The 23,498-nt window shown below is 37.0% G+C and overlaps 1 protein-coding gene across 1 annotated transcript; it reads left to right on the forward strand.

Moving 5' to 3' along the window:
* Positions 1-9,249: 9,249 nt before the first annotated feature.
* On the forward strand, positions 9,250-11,642 carry LOC145642731 (uncharacterized). The gene is made up of 4 exons (XM_081693908.1): positions 9,250-9,453; positions 9,508-9,822; positions 9,870-11,105; positions 11,250-11,642. The coding sequence occupies exons 1-4, from the start codon at positions 9,250-9,252 to the stop codon at positions 11,640-11,642; spliced, it is 2,148 nt and encodes a 715-aa protein (XP_081550034.1).
* Positions 11,643-23,498: the final 11,856 nt, after the last annotated feature.

A 23,498-nucleotide genomic window follows, 5' to 3' on the forward strand; every position in this document is an offset into this window, starting at 1 on the left:
ATTTAACTAAATTCTCGGGAATTTACCACTTCTTTTTGCTAGATATCCATTTAGAACACTTTTGGAATCCTTCTTGTTGGGGAACCTCCACCGTAGTAACAAAATATCGAAAGGGTGATTCTTTAGGACAGAGGGCTAGGTTGCACAAGTTCACAAGTTATTTCACCACAGTTATAGGTTACTTTCAGTCTGTTTAAGCCTCGGTTTATGCTCTTATTTATAGGGAATGATTAGGTTTAGGGTTTCGTGCATTCGGCCGCAGCAGGTGTCGCGCGCAACCAATTGATTTGTGCGCGGCATCCTAGCGCAAGTGATTGAGTTTCGCTACTATGTGCAGCCCAACTAATTGTCTTCAGCGCGACTTTGTAATAAGATTCAATTTTATATTTTCCAAATAATTCCGAATAATTCTTAATCTTCCGCAGCGAGAGTTGCGCTGGGTGTCGCGCGCAACTAAATTAAGATTCGATTTTAAATTAGTTACGCGCGGCAGCCCAGCGCGGCTTTTCTAGCGGCAGCACTAAGATTTAACCTAGGCGCTACTAATCCGATTATTAGGGTTTAAGCACGGGCTTAAGCCTAATTATGATCGGGTTTAGTTAATTGGACTTTTGTTTTGGCTTTTTCTTTAATTTGGGCTAGTTTTTTGTATTTTGTGGCTTAACTAGTTATCCATAAGTATTTTTCACTTCGATCCAACATGAAGATGGTTTTATTTATCGTCATTGCATTTCCTTTCGGGTGAGGAGGCCAAAAGTAGATGTCTACAGTTAGCCCCCACTTTGATCGAGTCTAGAATAGACGATGATTAAAGTAGTCAAGGAAATAAATTCGAGACTCATTCTGCAAAGTTCTCTAAGGATAGAGAATCTTTTCGTAATGTTTAAGGATGTCAAAAAAATCCTTGGTTTGCTAAGTGTTTGGAACAAGTAGCTATTATGGCTATAAAAAGTCCTTCCTAGTCTTAACACGCTAAAAAATCTAGATTGATCCTTTGCAATTGTAGAACGGTTTTACAAGTAAAAGTGTTCTGGGTGATGTCAGGTCATGAGAAGAGATCGGTTTTAAAAGGATAAAAAGGGGAATATTTCCTCTCTATCGTGTCATCGTTGGTCTAAAGTCCCTCGATATGTCATTGATACTTTAGCCTGACTTTAACAAAGTAAAAGATGAAAAAGGGGTTTTTTATATTAGAGCCGAAATGGTCCGGTATTCAAGCCGGGTCAGGTATTTGAGTCGGAAGTCCACAAGATAGAAATACATGTCTCAGCATTGGAGGCATATATCCAAATTCAGTGAGAGGGAAGAAAGTCAGCAACATCAGTTTTGTCCAAAAGATGAGTACACGTGTCTCAAGACTGGGGGCACGTGACTACATGGGCGCGACATCGTCTTGTCGCTTCTTTATACAGGGGGTGAATTCGACACCCTAACTGTCCGGTAAGTTAGTAAGCGCACTAACTACCATATGCATTGAAAAAGTGCCTGTTCCTTATGGTTCGACGCGCCTTTAAACTCGTGAGCTAACGCCTACAATAATTCTCTACCTTTTAGTTTTGAGAGGTAGATCTCGCAAAGCTAGGGCTTAAGTGAAATTTTACGCAACACCTACGTCGTACAATTTTGCGCCGTACGATACACCATTGCATTTTTATACTGCATGAAAATGCCTTCCTTTTCGCTTCAGACGTGAAAAAAGAAGAAAACCCGGACATTTTTAATGTAAGTACAGTAAAATGACAAACTTGGCTATGGGTGCTTTTACGTAAAGCACCACCACGGAACGTCTTATGGCACTCTTATGAAAAACGTTCAAAACATATGCTTGGGGAAGGCACAAAGCACGGTGTGCATGCTATATGATGCAAAAAACTAACCAAAAAAGAAAACAAACTACAATATGCAAAGCAATTAAAAAGATTTTGATAATTTGCGCGCCATTATGTCTAATAACGAGCAAAAACTGTTCCAAAAATGATCAAATGGATCAAAATCAAAATCCCGGTCTTTTAGTGACCAGTATCCGCGCGCAACTCAGAAGATCGCGCTAGCCTATCACGCGCAACAGCTTAAGTTGCACGCGACATTTATGTCAGTAAAGTGAAAATCGCAGACGCGATTTTTCACTTCACCCTTTCTCCTTCCTTCGCCATTTTCGACTCTTTCTCTCTCTAGGAAACTTAGTTTTTCGTGATTTTTGAAGCTAAAGGAAGAAAATTTCGTCTTCAATTCATATTTTTCATAATCCAATGTAAGTTTTTTTGCTAAAATTGGTTCTTTTTCGGCTAATTTCGAACGATTTTCGAATCGTTAAACCCCAAATTTCGAATTTGGGGTTTTTCGATTCGGCTTATTTTTCTTTAAAGTGCTTTATCTATGTTGTTATGCTATGTTTAAGGTGTGTTTTGCAACAAATTTCATGAAAAATGGTTAAGTATTGAACCTTGTATGAGCATTTATTTGTTAAAGTTCGTTCTTTCTTATTTTTTTGAATTTTTGCTTGATTTTATTGCTTTTTCTTACCCATTTTGGTTATACTTGTTAATTATGCAACAATTGTAGTATTGGAACTAGCTTTGCTTACAAAATTAATATTTTGAAAATTTTAAATCCGAAAAAATTGGCGCTAAGTGTATACTTAGCCTATTTTTGCCATATTCGAACTCCAAAATTTGTTTGGTAGACCATAATTATGTTTATATTGCTGTTATTCGTCTAGAATTCTAAATTGAACCTGGTATAGGATGGCTTTTGTGGGTGTTAAAAGCCCCAATTTACTGAGTTTAACTACAGGTATCATAGCCCCCAAGTATGGGTGGCATTCAATTTTCGTGTTTTGCCTTATCGGTAGCCGTTATGCTGCCGAAATAGGTCTAGAATACGTATATTAGTTTAGTTTAGGAAATAAAATAAACTAATTAAAGAAATTTTATTCGTCATAGATTGGACTCGACTCCGTTTGTCGATGCAGAGGAGGTTCTTGGCGGTCTGGACGAGGCGGTTCGCCCTCGGAAGAGGATGCCCTGTCCTCGAGAGGAGTTTCGTGAGCGACACGTCGCAGACGATCGACGTCGCTAAGAGGAGGTGATTTGGGAGGCACCTCCCAACTGGGAACCTAGGGTCCCTAAGTGGGACACATACCACCACGTTTCGATTAGAGGGTGGCGCGGAATCGTGAGTTTTCTGTGCTTTTATTTCTTTCTCTTTTCCTTTGTTTCTTCTCCTTTTTAAACCATAACCGTTTCCATTTTTATTTTTATTTAGAGTGAGCCTAGCATGCGTTTGTACGGCCCTGATGACCTGCGAGCCCATTTTGAGAGGTTGCCCGAGGTAGCAAAGGAGATTGTAGCACTTTCTGGGATTGTTTCCCGGCTGGCGGCTCTTCGAGATTTATCGAGCCAGTCTGCATCGTCAGCTTTGCTCCGTGGATTGCTGGAGTTTTGGTGGGGTTCCACCAACACTTTACACTTTCCATGGGGAGAGATGACGGTTACCCCTTTCGATTTTTCTATGATTACGGGTTTTCCTTTCGAAGGCGAGCCTGTAGTTATAGAGCTCGTTAAGGGGTCAGACGATAGATTGTGCGATTTTGTGGGGGACCGTCTTGCGTCGGCCCTTCACGAATACGCGCAATCTTGTCCGTACTCGGTTCTTGCCGATGAGGTGTCGGCTGACGAGCTTGACCGGCAGTGTACACCTGAGCAGCTGGCTCGGATATATATTGCCCACGTTCTTTAGGTCAACATCTTGAGTGATCGAGGAAAGTGTTTCACCATTGGGTTACTTATTTGCCTCAGCGATTTGGGGCAAGTAGGTTACCTGAGTTGGGCGGAGGTGTCGTATGCCCGTATGCTTACGGCTATGGGCAAGGCGACCCGAGTCATGGATTTCGCGGCAGCTACTGAGGTGCCTCGGATCTCGCTTACGTGGCATGGTCGTATCCTGGTGGTACGCGTTTTAAGCTTTTTTCAGTTATTACTTTTGCGTTTTCCTTTAGGCTTATCTTTTTTCGGTTTCAGGCTTGGGGATACTCATACCTGCTTTTCTTAGCCCCCAGGGTGTTTGGGGCTGCTTGTTTTCCTATCGGCCATCGAGCTACTTCTGCCGGCGACTTTTGCTAGAGGATCCTTTCGGTTACTCGTGCGTTAGTGATTATTCCAACTACATGTGCTCTTTTCGTTTTTATATTTTATTCATTTTCTAACGATTTTTCATGTGGTTGTGTTTAATAGATCAATCTTCGTCCTTAGAGTTGTATCGTCGGAGTCCCCGAGGCTATCCGGTCTGGCATGGTTCGTTGCCGTTTCCGGACCTTCTATAAGGAACTCTCGGTGTTCTAGTGGACCGACGCTTGGTTTTTAAGCGAGCATGTTCTTTAGCAGCTTTCGTCCGAGGAGCCTTTTGTTCCTGCGGATTCCCCGATCCGGATGCTGCGTCCGGACTTGCTGTCTATCGAGGATCGAGCTCAAGCGATCCTTGGTTATCCAGCGGAGCAGCTACTGCTGCCGGAGGCTTCTTATCCGGATTATATTGCATCCAGGCTGACTCCTTTTTCGGCTTCTGTTCCAGTTAGTACTCTAACTCTTTTTTTATGTTTCTATTTATTTTTCGGAACTTTGACCCTTTTATCGTTTTTTGTCACATGTATTTTTAGCGGGTCGAGCTAGGTGGTTGGGTGCCTCCTACAGCGGAGATCACGTATACCGATGCTGTCGGATCGTTAATTCGTGAGACCCTTCCAGCAGCCGAGGATGACGAGGGGATACCGTTAGTACCTAAGATGGTTGAGTCGGTATATCTTTTATGTATATGTACTTAAATATTTCTATTTATTTTTTGTTTCATATACATTTGTTTACTAACTGGCCTTGTATTCTTGAAACAGGTTCCGCGGTAGACCGTAAACGGCATGGTGAGGACTTTACGCGCTTTCCGAGCTGCTTATCGGAGAGCCCTCGTGACTTTATCATGCCGTGATCATCGGATGATCGCGGTAAGTTTTATTTCTTTTTTCTTTGCATCGATGTTTTTACATTTTATGTATTAATCCTTGTTTTGGATTTTGCAAGATGTGCAACAATCGTCTAGTAGTCGTCGAGCACCCTGATTCCTCCTGTACACATTTTACTATATTTTTTAGGAAACCGATGTATATTTTTTTTTTGTATTTTTGTATTTTCTTTTGTATATATATGACGCATTTGTATATATATGTCATTATTATTTTTTGTTTCCAAGTGTACACTATTATTAATGCAAAAAATTTTCGAGGGACACAAAGTGTTAGAAGGCAAACGTATGATTTATCTTAAGATCTCGTGAAGATTCCATCATTATCTGAGCCAAAATACGAAAATAAACCCAATTTACAAGCCGGGTAAGGGGAGATGCGCGCAATTGCGTGAGTTGCGCGCGAGTGTCACACGCATGTAAATCAGTTGCATGTGGATGTCGCGCGCAACTCATGAGTTGCGCGCGCCACCTGTTACTGAACTTTCCTTTAAGCCTAATTTGCATAAAATTTACCCCTCTTGGGTCTATTTAAACGTTGTTTCGTGTAGGCTTTTGATCGTCTCGCATTCATTCACTTAGTAATATAAGAAACTAAAAAGAATTAATCTCTCTAAATTCTTATTCTCCCTCTTTTTTTTTTGAACAATGGTAAAGACCTTTGAGCAACGTTTGAAGCAATGGGTAACTTCCCTTTCAACCGAGGACAAACTAGCTTTCAAAATTTACCACTTAGACCCTTTATTGAATTATATGCAACAAGTGGTTAACTTTGATTTTCTTCATGCCGCAGTCAACCATTGGGATTCTAATTACGACCATCTTTTCTTGTTTAGAGGGGATGAAATTGTCCCCTTTCCCTGTGAGTTCGAGGCCTTGCTAGGTTTCCCTACATACTCTCTCCCTGTAACTTATTCGCCTACCTTGTCGGATCCCAAACCTATATTCCAAAGATTTTTTGGCTTGACCGACAATGATATTACCAACATAGGAACTGAAGAAGGCGTGAACTTAATTCAATTAATTGAACACTTCGTCGCCCCTCGTGACAACATGACTAAACAACGCTTTAGAATTCGTGCTTTATGTTATTGTCTTGTTGTTAATTGTTTACTTAGGACAGGCATAGAATACCAAGATTATTCGATGGTGTCCATAGTAGAGCAAATAGAGGGATGTCATTCACCCGCTCCTTTGGTTTTGGCGGAAACCGTTCTGTGCTTGAATCGCCTTAGAGGAGATCCTAACGAAAACGGTATCACGGGAAGTCCACTCCAATTACACGTACTTTTTTTTCGGCGTTTATCAGCGCAAGTCACGAAGTTCGGCTGGTCACACCAGCGCAATTTTCTTCGATGCGCGCAGAGGGTGCGAGCAACTGATTAAGTTGCGCTCACCACCTACTTATGTAAAAAATCGCAAACAAATTTTTTTGTTTTATTTTTTTTTTTTTAGATTTGGCTCATGGAGCGTTTGCGAATTTTTGATCAGCCACAAAACCATGAGGCTAATGGAGTAAATACATTCTATGGACGTCGTGTATTACACGTAAAATTTATGTATAGTCATTATTTTCTTAAATGGGGAATTTTCTGATTTAAAATATTATTTTGATTTTTAAGTTTGGAAAATAATTTTTTTTTTGGTACGATGCAAATATTTCTAATAGTATGACAAACATTTTTTATAAGGATGAAATGATTTTAGTATCTTAATTAAACTGATTTTATCAATATTATATCTTTTATGATTTTATTAATCTTAAAAAAAAAAAAAAAAAAAAGAAAAAAAGAGTGAGTTAATGGGGAAACAAAAACTTGTACGGTCATCACCCTCAACCTTTGCTATTCCCCTCATTAAATGATGATTAACAATTCAATAATCCCTATGAATGAATGACTCTTTACATTCATCAGTTACAATGTACCAAATCAGCAAGCAACAACCCTAAACTCTTCACTAACCCCCTCTACATTGATATATATATACTCCCCTATTCATTTATCAACATCAAACTTTCAATCTCTCCAAATTCTGGGTTCTGATCTCGTATTCTTGGTAAAATTCTATCAGTTCTTCCTACTTTCAGCCAAAAATTAGAGTAAAAAAAATAATAATAATTTAGAAAAAGGGTCACCATTGGAGTCGTAATTTTGCGAGGTCGCCATATCTGTTGTTGAAGCTATTGTTATTGTTCTTCTAATTCTTTCTCCATACTCCTTTCCTTCCTCAAATTAGCCTGCAACTCAAAGTTTTCATGGGATTTGATTATGTATCTTTTTTTTAAAAAAAAAATATTGGGTTAGGTGCTCTGTTTTTTCGTGAAAATGGTGAAAGAAAACTCCACTTTTTTTTGTCTTTCTTTTTCTTTGGTTTTGGGAACTTGTACGCATTACTTGTTCCTTTATTATTATTTTTACTTTTTTTTTATCTTATTTTATTATTATGTTATTACTACTATTATTATTATCATCCTACTTTTTCCTAATCTTTTTATTAAGGTTGTGTACAAGATTGAGTTAATATATTGGTCATAATAAAGGTTTTTTTATATATATATTCGCTTGTTGATAGATGGAGGCTACATAGGTGATCGCTCGGGAAATTAGTAGGACGAAATTACGTGCTATCAAGGTAATTTTCGATGTCCATCAAGAACTTAGAATCCCGTTAGGAAACTGTTTTGATACGATTATGTGGTAGACATGTTATATGAATGAATTATGAGTACGTAGTTTATTCTATAAACTTTAGATATGGTTTTCATAAAAATGAATGATATTACTTTTACTACTACTAGTATCTACGTTTATGATAATATTGATTTATCTTTGGTATTGATACTTTGGATATGTTGTTTCGAATATGATGTTTGATACGACGATTTTATACAATGTACTATGATACTTGATTTCTTTTTTTTTTTTTTTTTAAAAAAAATAAAAAAAAAGAAAAAAAAAAAAAGTGACTTGGGTACTATCATTTTTATAAGCATAATCCTTGATTATATGTGAATTTTATGACTAAGTGTTTAATTGAAAAGAATTTAAAATTATAATAATTTTAAGAAGAGAAATGAAACCCCCAAAAGGGTGAAGAACAGGTTGCCCTACTAGATGTTGTTATAAAAAATGTGATTTTAGTTATTATAAAAAGATTTCAAATTTTGGGGTGTTACAAATTGGTATATAGAGCCCAGGTTCGTTAGGTCTAATATTGGGATTAGTAAAACAGATTAAGCTAGGATTAAAATTTGTAAATACTTTGCTAAGGTAATAAGCCGTGAGTGTGGGAATATATTAAGGGATTTATGTATTAAATTGCAAGTACTCTTTTTAGAAAGTACTTATTATTTGATTATTTTTCTTTTGATAGATGGTTCGAAGGATGTACACGACAAGAAAGAGTGTGGCAAGAAAGACCCCATTTGCCGCCCCTAACTCACCCTATGGCATTCGTATGAGATATGGCGAAGACATTCGATCATATGTTTACCGTCTAAAAGTGGATATGGAAAGTTACCATATAAATGAATGCTTTGGAGATTCTGATTTTATGACCCCAGCTAGACAAGCCCATGTCCTCCTTTACACCTTGCCTAAGAGGGCCCATTAGGGAATATCAAAAGAAATTATTCTGATGTGATACTTTATGGGAAGCCAAACTCAAGACGTTATAGGTACAAGGGTCATTGGTTTCTTACCCTTGAATACTTGGAGAAAAAAATGCTTGACATTGCCCAAGAGTATGAATACAATAGGAGTTCTTCAACCGATGATGATTCTAATGGGGAAGAAGTTTGTAGTTACCCAGTCCCACCCAACCCTATGATAGTGAATGGAGATGATGTGATGGAGGAGTAGTTTAATGTTGGATCTTGGTGACACATGTATATAGCTAGTATGATGCAAATAAGGCCACTAGGCCATTTGTTTAGTTAAGAGCTTATGCTAAGTACTTATGTTATGACTTTTGTTCTCCTAAATGAAGTAATGAATGAAGTTTTTTATGGTTTGATGCTATATCATGATTTGATTGAATTTGATGATTAAAATTATTAAATTGATGAATATGGACTATATGATCTTATTTGTAAACCATAAGTACAAGTGCAATTTCTTATAGTTGTAACACAAAATGCGTCTAAATGTGTTATGGTGGTAACACCATTATTTTTGCAGGTTGTGTATGCAAAACTTTACTGTGTACACAAGGTCACGCAGACGACGAATCGAACAAATGGCTGAAACGTCTGAACAAGTGGCTGCAAGATTAAGGTCACTTGAGCAACTAAACCAAAACATTGGTTTATTCCTCCAAAATCAAATCGCTTACTACAACAATGGTGAGAATGACCCACATGCTGCCATGGCCAAGAAATTAGCCGCACTCAAACCCCCACTCTTTATGGGAAAGGAAGACCCTATGCTAGTTGAAAACTGGGTTTGAGACTTTGACAAAATATTTACAGCTGCTGGTACTCCTGAAGCTTAAAAGGTTGATCAAGCTACCTTTTACTTACATGAGAATGCTGATACTTGGTGGGAAAATGAGGGTTCTGTCATTAGGGCGCAAGAAAACTTTAATTGGGAGGCATTTAAAACATCCATAAGGGATCGATTTTTCCCTGAATACATTAGGAGACAGAAGTATAGTGAGTTTAGCAGGTTTAACCAAACTGCGGGTATGAGTGTGCAAGAGTATGCTAAGAAATTTAATGAGTATGCTAGGTTTTGTCCTAATGTAGTGCCTGATGAGAGAGCCAAGGCTCAAAAGTTTGAAGATGGATTGACTTTTAGGATCCAAAAGAAGGTGATTGGAGCTGGTACCGCTGCTACCTATAAGGAAGCATATGACAGAGCTTGCAATATCGAAAGGATTTTGGAGGTAATGGTAATGGAAATGGTGAGAGTTCATCAAACCACCAAGGATATGACAAGAAACCTCGTTTTGGAGGTAATGGTAATGGAAATGGTGGAAATGGTCAACAAGGAGGTCGTAATAACAACAATAACCGCACCAATTTTCAGGGACAAGGACAACAAGTTCAACAAGGATCTCGTCCTTGCAGAAGGTGCAATAAGAATCATCCAGGGTACAATTGTCAAGGTGACCCAATTATTTCCTATGAGTGTAGAGAGCCTGGACATAAGGCACGTGATTTCCCAAGGAAGCATAATTCCAATCGTCAAGGACAAGGTCAAGCGGGTCAAGGAAACAACAATGGCAATAATGGAGGCGGATTTGGAAGGAATTTCAACAGTAGTAATAGCTTCAACAACAACAATGCCCCACACCAAGGTGCTAATTCTCAAGGAAATAATAATGGACAGAACAACAATGTTAATGCTAGAGGCAACAACAATGGTCAGAACAATGGAAATGGAAGGATTAACAATGGGAGAATCTATGTCATGAACCAGAATGAAGCCAATAACAGCGGCAATGTTGTGACAGGTACTTTCCTTATTAACTCTAAACCTGCCTTTTTGCTTTTTGATTCCGGAGAATCCCATTCTTTTATAGCTACTTCTTTTGTGAATAAAATTGGATTTAAACCCACATCTTCGTGTGAAGCCAACATAGTCATACCCTTAGGAGAAGTTGTACTTTGTAGGTCTCTTTTTGAGGACATCCCAATTAACATAGCTGGAACCAAGTTACTTGCAAATCTTATCCAGGTTAACTTGACTGACTTTGATGTCATCATGGGGATGGATTGGCTTGGTAATTACAAGGCTAAGATTGAGTGCCATAACAAAAAGATATCACTTAGAGGGCCAAGAGGAAATAGGATCTCATACCAAGGAGTAGTTTCCAAACCTGGAATCAATATTATCTTTGCCATGACTTTACACTCTTATTTAAGAAAAGGCTACCCTTTTTATCTATGTCATGTCAACGATATGAGTATAGAGGAGAAAACGATAGAACAGATTCCAGTGGTAAGAGATTTCCAAGATGTATTTCTAGACGAAATCACCGGGATGCCACCAGTTAGGGAGATGGACTTCAAGATAGATTTGGTACCTGGAACTGGACCAATTTCCAAGGCACCATATCGAATGGCACCCGCGGAGATGAGAGAGCTTAAGGTACAATTGGAATAATTGCTTGAAAAGGGCTATATAAGGCCTAGTGTTTCACCATGGGGAGCACCTGTACTTTTTGTACAAAAGAAGGATGATACCTTAAGGTTATGCATTGATTATAGTGAATTAAACAATGTAACAATAAAGAACAAGTACCCCTTACCGAGAATTGAGGATTTGTTTGATCAGCTTAAAGGTGCTGCTGTCTTTTCAAAGATTTACTTAAGGTCAGGATATCATCAGTTGAGGATCGCGGAGGAATACATACCCAAGACAGCTTTTCGTACAAGATATGGCCATTATGAGTTCATAGTCATGCCCTTTGGACTCACTAATGCGCCAGCGACACTCATGGACCTTTTGAATAGAACATTCCAGCCGTATTTGGATAGTTTCGTTGTTGTATTCATTGATGATATTTTGGTATATTCAAAAGACAAGGAGGAGTATGAGGGTCATTTGCGAAGGGTGTTGGAGATATTGCAAGAGAAAAGGTTATATGCCAAGTTCTCTAAGTGTGAATTTGGCTTGAGAAGATAGCATTTTTGGGCGATGTGATTTCAAAATAAGGCATTTCTGTGGATCCAGCTAAGATTCGAGCGGTGACTGATTGGCCTCGACCCACAAATGTGACTGAAGTAAGGAGTTTCTTGGGTCTTGCTTGCTATTATAGAAGATTTGTTAAAGATTTTTTAAGGATAGCTCAACCATTAACAAATCTAATGAAAAAGACAACTCGATTCCAATGGGATGACAAGTGTGAACAATCCTTTCAAGAGTTGAAAAGGAGACTTACCTCGGCCCCGATTTTGACTCTTCCCTCGGGGATTGAAGGCTTTGAAGTATAAAGTGACGCTTCAAAGAATGGTTTATGGTGTGTACTTATGCAACATGGAAAGGTTGTAGCTTATGCATCGAGGCAACTAAGGCAACATGAGCAAAATTATGCCACTCATGACTTGGAGTCAGGAGCAGTGGTGTTTGCTATTAAAATCTGGCGACACTACTTGTATGGTGTGAGATGTAAGGTTTACACAGATCATAAGAGTTTAAGATACATATTCACACAACAGGAATTGAACATGAGGCAAAGGAGATGGCTTGAGTTCATACACGATTATGATTTGGAGATCTTGTATCACGAAGGGAAAGCTAACAAAGTGGCCGATGCTTTGAGTAGGAAGACGAGTCATGTGGTAAACATGATGGTTTTGATTAAGGAGCTCTATGAGGAGTTTCGAAAGTTGGACCTAGAAGTAGTAGAGCATGGGCAAGTGGATGCCCAACTGAATACACTCTCTTTGGAACCAACCTTATATGATGAAATTCGGGATAAGCAAACAACAGATGAATGGTTGACAAAGGTGGAGAGAATGAAAGAAGAAGGGGCAGCAACTAAGTTTGTAATTGATTATAATGGAATTGTGAAATACAAAGGAAGGTTGTGTATCCCAAAGGATGATGATCTAAAGCAAAAGATTTTAGAAGAGGCTCACAACACACCATTTTCTGTACACCCAGGAGGAGATTAGCTTTATAAGGCTCTTAAGCAGTACTTTTGGTGGCCTAATATTAAGAGAGAAGTAGCAGATTTTGTTGCAAAGTGTTTGACATGTCAGAAGTTAAAGATTCAACACATGAGACCAGGACGAAAATTACAATCCTTGGAGGTACCTGGATGGAAATGGGAGTCAATTTCCATGGATTTCGTGATGGGATTACCACTTACCAAGACATCAAAGAACGCCATATGGGTTATAGTGGATCGTTTGACTAAGACAACTAGATTTATAGCCATGTAGGATACTTGGAGTTTGCAACAATTGGCAGATGCTTATGTGAGGGAAATAGTTCGTCTGCATGGAGTAACTAAAGATATTGTATCTGATAGGGATTCGAGATTTTTGTCTAATTTTTGGGAAAAGCTCCAAGAGGCATTTGGGACTTTACTCAAGTTTAAAACTGCATTTCATCCTGCTACTGACGGTCAAACAGAGAGAACAATTCAGACTCTCGAAGATATGTTGAGGGCATATGTGATGTATTTTGGTGGATCGTGGGATAAGCATATTCCTATGATAGAATTCTCATATAACAACAGCTACCATGCTAGTATAGGGATGGCACCTTATGAAGCTCTATATGGGATGAAGTGCAGAAGCTCAATGTGCTAGAGTGAAATAAGTGAGTCACTAACTTAGGGCCGGAAATGATTGAAGACACTATGAAACAAGTGCGACTCATTCAAGAAAACATGAAAGCAGCCCAAGACCGACAGAAATCATATGTAGATCAGAGTAGAAGGGTGTTAGAATTTGAAGTTGGAGAAAAAGTTTTACTAAAAGTCTCACCAACAAAGGGGGTCATGCGATTTGGGAGGAAAGGGAACTTAAGTCCACAGTATATTGGCCCGTATGAGGTGCTAGAACGAGTTGGAGAGGTGGCATATCGATTAACGTTACCTATGGAGTTATCAAATGTCCATAACGTTTTTCATGTATCCCAACTCCGATAATATGTCCATGACCCTACCCATGTTATTCAACCTGAATCGATAGAGTTAGATGAGACCTTATCTTTTGAAGAGCGTCCTGTTAAAATACTTGACACTAAGACAAGAGGTACCCGAAACAAAGTGGTCAAGCTAGTTAAGGTCCTATGGTCAAATCAAGTTTCGGAGGAGGCAACTTGGGAAGCTGAGGATGACATGAGAAAGCGTTACCTTGAGCTATTTCATGAGGTATGTCAAGTTTCGAGGGTGAAACTTTTTCTTTGAGAGGGGTAGTATGCGTCACTAACATCCTACTTTCTTTTACTAACATTTTACCCACGTTATTGTTATGTATTCTATTTAAAGTTATTAAATAACAATAAAGTTCGAGGACAAACTTTGTTTTATGGGGGAGTACATGTAATACCCGTAAAATTTATGTATAGTTATTATTTTCTTAATGGGAGAATTTTCTGATTTAAAATATTATTTTGATTTTTAACTTTGGAAAAGTTTTTTTTTTTTTTTTGGTACGATGCAAATATTTCTAATAGTATGACAAACAGTTTTGATAAGGATGAAATGATTTTAGTATCTTAATTAAACTGATTTTATCAATATTATATCTTTTATGATTTTATTAATCTTTTAAAAAAAACAGTGAGTTAATGGGGAAACAAAATCTTGTACGGTCATCACCCTCAACCTTTGCTATTCCCCTCATTAAGTGATGGTTAACAATTCAATCATCCCTATGAATGAATGACTCTTTACATTCATCAGTTACAATGTACCAAATCAGCAAGCAACAACAAGAAACTCTTCACTAACCCCCTCTACATTGATATATATATACTCCCCTATTCATTTATCAACATCAAACTTTAAATCTCTCCAAATTCTGGGTTCTGATCTCGTATTCTTGGTAAGAATCTATCAGTTCTTCCTACTTTCAGCCAAAAATTAGAGTTAAAAAAAATTAATTTAGTAAAAGGGTCACCAATGGAGCCGTAATTTTGCGAGGTCACCATATCCGTTGTTGAAGCTATTGTTATTGTTCTTCTAATTCTTTCTCCATACTCCTTTCTTCCTCAATTTAGCCTGCAACTCAAAGTTTTCATGGGATTTGATTATGTATCTTTTAAAAAAAAATTAAATAAATAAAAAAAAAAATTGGGTTAGGTGCTCTGTTTTTTCGTAAAAATGGAGAATGAAAACTCCACTTTTGTTTTGTCTTTCTTTTTTTTTGGTTTTGGGAACTTGTACGCTATACTGGTTCCTTTATTATTATTTTTACTTTTTTTGTATCTTATTTTATTATTATTTTTATTTTTTTTATCTTATTTTACTATTATATTATTATTACTATTATTATTATCATCCTAGTTTTTCCTAACCTTTTTATTAAGGTTGTGTACAAGATTGAGTTAATATATTGGTCATACTAACTTAGGTTATATATATATATATATATATATATATATATATATATATATATATATATATATATATATATATATATATATATATATATATATATATATATATATATATATATATATATTCGCTTGTTGATAGACGGAGGCTACATAGGTGATCGCTCGGGAAATTAGTAGGACGAAATTACGTGCCATCAAGGTAATTTTCGATGTCCATCAAGAACTTAGAATCCTGTTAGAAAACCGTTTTGATACGATTATGTGGTAGACGTGTTATATGAATGAATTATGAGTACGTAGTTTATTCTATAAACTTTATATATGGTTTTCGTAAAAATGAATAAAATACTTTTACTACTACTAGTATCTACGTATATGATAATATCGATTTATCTTTGGTATTGATACTTTGGATATGTTATTTAGAATATGATGTTTTGATACGACGATTTTATACAATGTACTATGGGTAATAAAAAAAGTGACTTGGGTACTATCATTTTTATGAGCATAATCCTGGATTATATGTGAATTTTATGACTCAGTGTTTAATTGCAAAGAATTTAAAATTATAATAAATTTAAGAAGGGAAATGAAACCCCCAAAAGGGTGAAGAACAGGTTGCCCTACTAGATGTTGTTCTATTGGTGCACATATGTGGATACCCAATAGGCTTCTAGTAGGTTTGGTACTACATTTTTCTAGCTATTACCTTTCAAGGGTCTTTCTCCCAATACTTTTGGTGCGCGGTAAATTGCGGTTACCCATTAGATTAGTGAGGGGTGTGCACACTAAGGACATTTTGTTAATATATACTTGGCCAACTCAGGGTGATGCGCAACCCTTGTAAGTAGGTGGTTACTCTGGGATTAGTCCCGGCCTACTAACGTTCTCTTTCCCTTTCTTAAATAGAAGTTATAAGTAAATTTATGTGGTTAAGTATTTTGTTATGTGAGTACTTAACTAGAGTGTATAAATTTATTTTATTATTCCATGTACAAATGTTTTCAAAACAAAATTATTTATTTTACGGGATGGAGTCGTGATTACTCAGTTTATCTGATTTTGGAGTTTCTCTTTGTGTTCCTATTTACTTTTGCAGGTTTGTAAGACGGGTTGGTTCGAGTGAGGACGTATCATAGAATAAGACAATTTGACCTTGTCGTCATTTAATATACTTTTGGTTTAAGTTTTATGTTAAGTTTGGGTTGTAATAAGTTATACTCGTTTTAGACCACCTAGCTATGGTATAATAGTTTAATGTTTGTTTTTACCGTATTATCTTGTGCCTCTTAGTAACACTTCCAGAGTTTGAATGACGATTTTCAATAAAAATGTGATTTTAGTTATTATAAAAAGATTTCAAATTTTGAGTTGTTACACGTCGAATCCTTTATAAGCATAAGAACGAAGAGGAATGGACGTTTTTTTTTTTTTTCTGTCAAGGGGTTCCTAACATACGTTTTGTGATTCCTTAGTGGAACATAATAGTATGATTGGGAATAGTCTCAATTGCCCTTACATTAGGCTTTTAGGCTTATCTAGTACTACTTATATTTTTCCTCCTAGGGTGATGAGACAATACGGGATGAGGCAATTTTTACCCCCGCAAGATTGTGATTCCCCTAAAGATGTGACCTTTAAACTCAAAAGGATTGCTTGTTGGATGGAATATTGGTCAAGTCTTCCTAGGAGGGTAATACAAAATCCTCCCGCGAGTATTACATTATCTTCCTTTTACAAGGCTTGGATGAATGCGGCGGATAAGGGTGAATTAAACAAGGCTCGATCTTAACTTCAAGCCGCTACAGCTCGCAATCCACCTAAGCTTTTGATGCATTCAACCACTACTACTCCTACTAGTGGCCAAAACAAAGGAGTGAGAAGAAAATTAGACTTCTCATCCCCTAAGGCTCATTCGAAGCAAACAAAAAGGAAAGCTCCCACCAAACCTGCGCAACAAGGTGTGAAGATCAAAGAACCTTCACTAAATACTCGCAAGAAAGCTCCAATAGTCAAAGGGAAAGGAAAACAGGTTGCAAAGGCCCCAATCCCTAAATTGAAAAACAATGTTTGGGTGAAGAAGAAGAGTGTAGGGGAAAGCTTCAAGGTTTCTGAAAATGCTGCGATGGAAACTATTCCTTCATCATCTGTAACAATTGAGGACATAGTAAAACCTAAGGGTGTTACACAATTTTATTATTAGTTTTTTTTTTCGAAAAAAGTGTTATCACTACTATGTATTTTTTTCGTTTACTATCTAGTTCAATAATATCTCTCTTTTGAATTATGAATGAAATAAAATGAGCTTTATATTTTTATATTTTGATATGACCGAATCATAAAGATTGCCTACATATTCGCTTTACGAAATTAGGTCTTTGCGTAGTTCTAATTTTTTTTTTATTTTCATTATTATGTATTTTTTATTTTTGCTATAATCTCTTAGTTAGAAATTAAATGAAAAAAATTTAATCAAACATGTTTAAAAGAATTAAATCAAAGTTTAATTTTATTTTCCGAGTATATGTTGTATTTAAGAAACACCCTCTTTTTGCTGTAAGTAGAAATCGCAACATCATTCAAACGCAAAAATTCGGGTTCGCAGTTCGTCATCAGGTGGCGCGCGCAACGTCTCTGGAGTTGCGTGAACCTGTTGCGCGCAACACAATCAGTTGCGCGTGACATCCATGCGCAACTCTTCTATTTGCGCGCGACACCTATGCTACAAATGTCTCGAAATATTTTTTTTTTGAAATTATGTATTTTTACTACTCAAGTGTGAAGATTTTTCCGTGATGTTCGAAAAAATTTGAACACTTAGAACGGTTTATTATTTCTAAATTACCCCCCTTAGTGTTATGTATTTTACCATGTTATTCGATAAAATGCATAACACTTAGAATCTTTCAATTGAATGCTAATTAAAATTGGTTGTATGAGTGAACGAATTTTATCCGGATTTCATATGTAATATTTCTTAAGGCGATCAATGTTTATTAATTAGCGAATTTCATCTCCTCCAATATCCATTAATCTTAGGGCTCCTCCTGATAAGATTTCAATAACGCTGTAGGGACCTATCCAATTAGGTTTGAATTTCCCTCTTGGATTGGTTGGTGGACCCCTAACTTCCTTTAGTACAAAATCACCTTATTTTATATTTCTATGTTTTACTCTTTTATTGAAATGACGCGCAATGCGCCTTTGGTAGACTTGTACATGATGCAAAGCTCTTAATCATCGTTCATCAAGGAATAAAAGCTCTTCATACCTCGCTCTTACCCATTCAGCTTCTGCTAGCTTACTTTCAAGTACGATGCGTAGGGATGGTATTTCCAGTTTGACTGGTTGAACTGCGTTCATTCCGAAAAGTAAGGAGTATGGAGTTATTACTCCTATTGATGTCGGTATGGACGTTCTATAACCCCATAATGCGAAGTGTAGTTTATTCGGCCAGTCTTTATAATTTTCTGCCATTTTTTTAATGATGACTATTATATTTTTATTTGCCGATTCTACAACTCCATTTATTTGAGGTCTGTATGGGGATGAGTAATAATGTTTTACTTTATAACGAGTTAAGAGGGTCTCGACTTCAGCTTTGAATTGAGATCCATGATCACTAATTAGTTCATGTGGAACTCCATATCTACAAAATATGTTTTGTTCGAGAAACTTTGCGACATGTTTAGAAGTGATATTCACGTAAGAAGCTGCCTCAATCCACTTAGTAAAGTAATCAATGGCATTTAATACGTACTCGTGGCCTCCTGATCCTGTTGGAGGGACTTTTCCAATTATGTCAATTGCCCAAGTCAAAAAAGGCTAAGGGGAAGTGAGATTGTATAGTTCGGATGGTGGAAGTTGTTGTAAATTAGCGAACATTTTGCACTGTAGACATTTTTTGACATATTTTATGCAATCATGTTCCATAGTGGACCAATAGTACCCTTGTTGTGAAATTATTTTTGAAAGCATTTTACCATTCATGTGATGTCCACAAACACCTTTGTTAGTATTTTCCATAAGGCGTGTGGCTTCCGGTTGGCCTATACATAATAAAATTTTACCATTAGGTCCTTTTTTGCATAATTAACCATTTATTAGACCATATTGGGCCGCAAGTGTTCGTAAGGCTTGTTGGTCTTTCGATGAAGTATTTTCGGGATATGTGCCATGAGTAATATATTGGAGGATATGATCATACCAAGGATTATTTCCTTCAATGTCATTTATTTCCTCTATTTTGTTACAATACGCTGGATCTTCTCTTCTATCAACGCATAATGGCATCATATTTAAGTGATCCGGAATGTTGATCATTGAGGCTAATTTTGCCAGCGCATCGGCAAATTGATTGTCATCCCTTGGGAGATATTTAAAATCAATATGTTCAAAATGCTCGATGAGTTGCTTTAGGTGTGCTTGGTATAAAATCATTCTGGAGTTCTTTATTTTCCAATTTTTAATATATGATTTATAATCAAACTGGAGTCTCCATATACCTCTAATTTTTTCACACCTATGCTAGCCGTTGCTTCTAATCCAATAATGCACGCTTCACATTCTGCGGCATTATTAGTAACCTCAAAGTCAAATTTAACAGAGATTGGAGTATGTGCTCCCTCTGTACTTATGAGTAACACTCCTACGCAGCATCCTTTATGATTGGACGCACTGTCGAAGTACATTACCCATTCGTCATCTTGTGTCATGAGAATCTCTTCATCTTGAAGATGAGTAGTTTCTGCACGACTTGTTTGAATTGGATGTTGTGCCAGAAAGTCGGAAATTACTTTTCCTTTCATTGATTTTTCAGGAATATATTTTAGCTCAAATTCAGCAAACATCACCAACAACTTACATATCCTTCCTTTTATGGGTGGTTGTTTAAATAAATACTTTATCGGATTTTGTTGAGAAATCACATGAGTAGTGTGTGGTAACATATAATGTCGTAACTTTTTTGTTGTCCACACTAATGCTAAGCTTGTCTTTTCCAAGGTGCTATATTTTGTTTTGGTATTGGATGAATTATTTACTTTTGTAATATATTACACGTTCGACTTTTTCTTCCTCTTGTGATAATATGGCACATTTGGCTGTGTCTGTAACTGTAATGTATAGCCCAAGAGGTAGGTTGGGTACTGGTGGTGCTAAAATTGGTGGACTTTTGAGATAATCTTTGATTTTCTCAGAGGCCTTTTGGAATTGATCGTCCCATTCATGTTTCTCCTCTTTTTTCAATTTTTTAAATATTGGCTCACAAGTCATAGTCAATTTGTTGATAAATCGACTAATGTATTGTAATTTGCCAAAGAATCCCCTAATTTCTTTTTCTGTTTGAGGGGGAGGCATGTCAACAATTCCCATTATTTTAGAGGAATTGATCTCGATGCCACGTGTGCGTACTACGTATCCGAGTAACTTACCAGAAGTTACTCCAAAGACGCATTTTTTGTGGATTCAATCGCATTTTATATTCTTTTATGCGAGTGAAAAATTTGCGTATAGCTTTTATATGTCCCATTCTATCTTTGGAAATTACCATCATATCATCCACATACACTTCTATTTCTTTAATTATGCATCATATCATGCAAGAGAGCCGTAGCCAAATGGCATGACTGCATAGCAATACGTACCCCAAGATGTAATAAAGCATGTCTTTTCTTCTTTTTCTTTTTCCATTAAAATTTGGTTGTAACATGCGTATCCATCCATAAAGGATAACATCACATGTTCAGTCGTGTTATCTACCAATATATCAATATGTAGTAGAGGAAAATCTTCTTTAGGGCTAGCTTTATTAAGATCCCTAAAGTCAACACACATGCGAACTCGTCCATCCTTTTAGGGACTGGAATGATGTTCGCTACCCATTATGGGTAATTACATATGCGAATAAAATCGGCGTCCAACTGTTTTTGAACTTCTTCTTTTATTTTTAATGCGACATCAGTTTTCATTCGCGAGGTTTTTGTTTTACTTATTTAGAAGTAGGGTTAAAGGGAATGGTATGTTCCGCGATTTCCCTATCTATTCTAGGCATGTCCTTGTATGACCCAGCAAACACGTCTTCGAATTCTTTGAGCGTCGATATGAGGGTCGATCGCTCTTCCGGATTTAGAGTTAAGCCAATTTTGACTTCTCTCTTATTTTCGTTAATTCCTATATTAAATATTTCAGTTTCTTCAACGATAGGGTTCTTTTGTTCTCGTTCATTTATTATTTCAACCAATTTATTAATGTTATCATCTCCATTAGATTAATTGTTATAGCATTTGAAAAATTCAAGAGAAGGCATATACTCAGAAATAGAATCATATTATTAAAATCAAAAGAGAGTACATCACGAGAAGAATCCTTTTTGGGATCTTCGTCCTTAAAACTAGAAAATAAAGACTCATTAATGGCAACAAGGCCTAAATTTTAAGCTTCCCTAGAGTCTATAATAGATTCATCGTCCGATTCTTCAAACATCTTCCTTTTGCCTGTGACGATTTCCAGTTTATCGCCTTTGTGATTGGTCGATTTGAAAGATTTCCTCCATCCATGCTCAAAAGTTTCATTTGAAGGGGTGATCAACGAGGTTGGGTCAAAAGCTTCATCTTGAATGGCGTTTTGATTGGTCATTGTTGCGACATTATTTTGCTCTAGTCCAAATAGCAAGTTAAATGCTTGCCCATCATAACACCCTAGAGTTGGGTGTTTTGATTTAACGATACTAAGATCGTCATCCAAGATGTAGCAATCATGAAATATTTCAAATCCACGCTTCTTGATTCCTTCAAAAAATAAGGGTTTTGGAAAGTCGTAGCATGGGTAATCTTCTCCCCCCCCCCTAATGAATTGTCCATTAAGGTTTATTGATAGGATGGGAGTAAAGTGAAGATTGGCTCCACGGCGAATCCCCACATGTCCTCTTCATCATTATCGTGGTTTATTTCTAAGAGTGATTGATTATTTATTGCTATTTTGAGTGGAGAGGCATGTATAGTCATAGGAAGCCCTTGATAGTTCAATCTAATCATTTGATGAAGTGAGGATGGTATTGCACCAAGCTCATGTATCCAAGGACATCCAAGTAAAAGGTTGTATGTAGGTTTTATGTCCATAACATGGAATTCAACCATCTTTTGAATTGGGCCTATGGTAATTGGTAGCTTAACAGTTCCACGCACCGATCTTCTTGAATTGTCATAGGCCCTAATGCTTTGTTTTGTTGATTGGAATTCTTTTTCTGGATTTAGGCCTAAGTATTTTGCCGTTTGTAATGGGCATACGTTTACAACCGACCCATTGTCTACCAAAGTTAGAGGGATGTTGTATCCCTTGCATCCCATAGTTTAGTATAATGAATTGTTGTGGGTATTGTCTTTTGAAGGCAAATCATCATTGGTTAAAATGATTTGTCCGATTTCTCGCTAGTAAGCAAGCTAACGAGGTCATAAGGGTTTGTGTCTGTGCTTACAGACAAAGCCGTTAGAGTTTTCATGAGAGAATTCCTATGTTCATTAGAAGTACTTAGGAGTTCCCAAATGCTAAAATTTGCCTTGGATCGACGAAGTTGTTTGACCAATGGATCTTCCACCTCAAGTGGAGGTGGTATTGTATTTTGTGTTTGACCTTGAGTTTGATTTTGTGTGGTTTAAGATCCATTTGGTGGTGGTGCTTGGTAGCCTCACCCAGAACGAGTTAAATGATCTATCTCATTTGGATTAGTCATATGACTCATAAACCAACTTTCTTCTCGAGGCTTTGGACGTGACTCCATTTCAAGATGTTCCATGAGTTGTGCTTGATGCCATTGTTCATCCAAGGAGAGATTCTATAAATCTTGCGATTTCCCCAAGAAATGATCCTAATCAAGCGCTCAATTTGTTTCATTTTGTAAACAAGATGGAGGTGGGACGGCGGCATACTTAGAGTCATGTAAGTCTTGAAAGTCGTCATCCCATAGTCCACATACTTCATTAGTTGCCCCAATGAGTATTGTGGATAAAGGTTTTCCTATGGGTGTAATTTAGTCCAAAGGATTGAACGTATCACTTCCCATATGGTCTTCATCGATGTGAAACATCCCTAAGGGGGATGCATTATTGTAAGGTTTAGGCGTGGAAGTTCTTCTATCGTTTAATAAATCTTGTATTTTGTGCTTTAAAACATAGCAACGTCCAGTATCGTGTCAAACGCCTCTATGATAAGCACAATAAGCACTACCGTTCCATTGAGGAAACCTCCTTTCTTGTGGAGTGGGTGGTGTTGGTCCTGTTGGCGCAATTAAGTCTTTTTCATTTAATTTTTCTAACAATTCTTTATAGCTTACAGGAAATGGAGTAAATATTCTCTCTTTTGTCCATCTTTTTCTAGGATCATCATATCGATTTATGTTATTATATTGCGTGGAAATCGCAAATACGTCAATAAAGGATGATGCATTATCATTCCCCTTCTTGTAGT

The sequence above is a fragment of the Chenopodium album genome, chromosome 8 (genome assembly GCF_948465745.1).
Source record: "Chenopodium album chromosome 8, dcCheAlbu1.1, whole genome shotgun sequence".
Lineage (NCBI taxonomy): Eukaryota > Viridiplantae > Streptophyta > Magnoliopsida > Caryophyllales > Amaranthaceae > Chenopodium > Chenopodium album.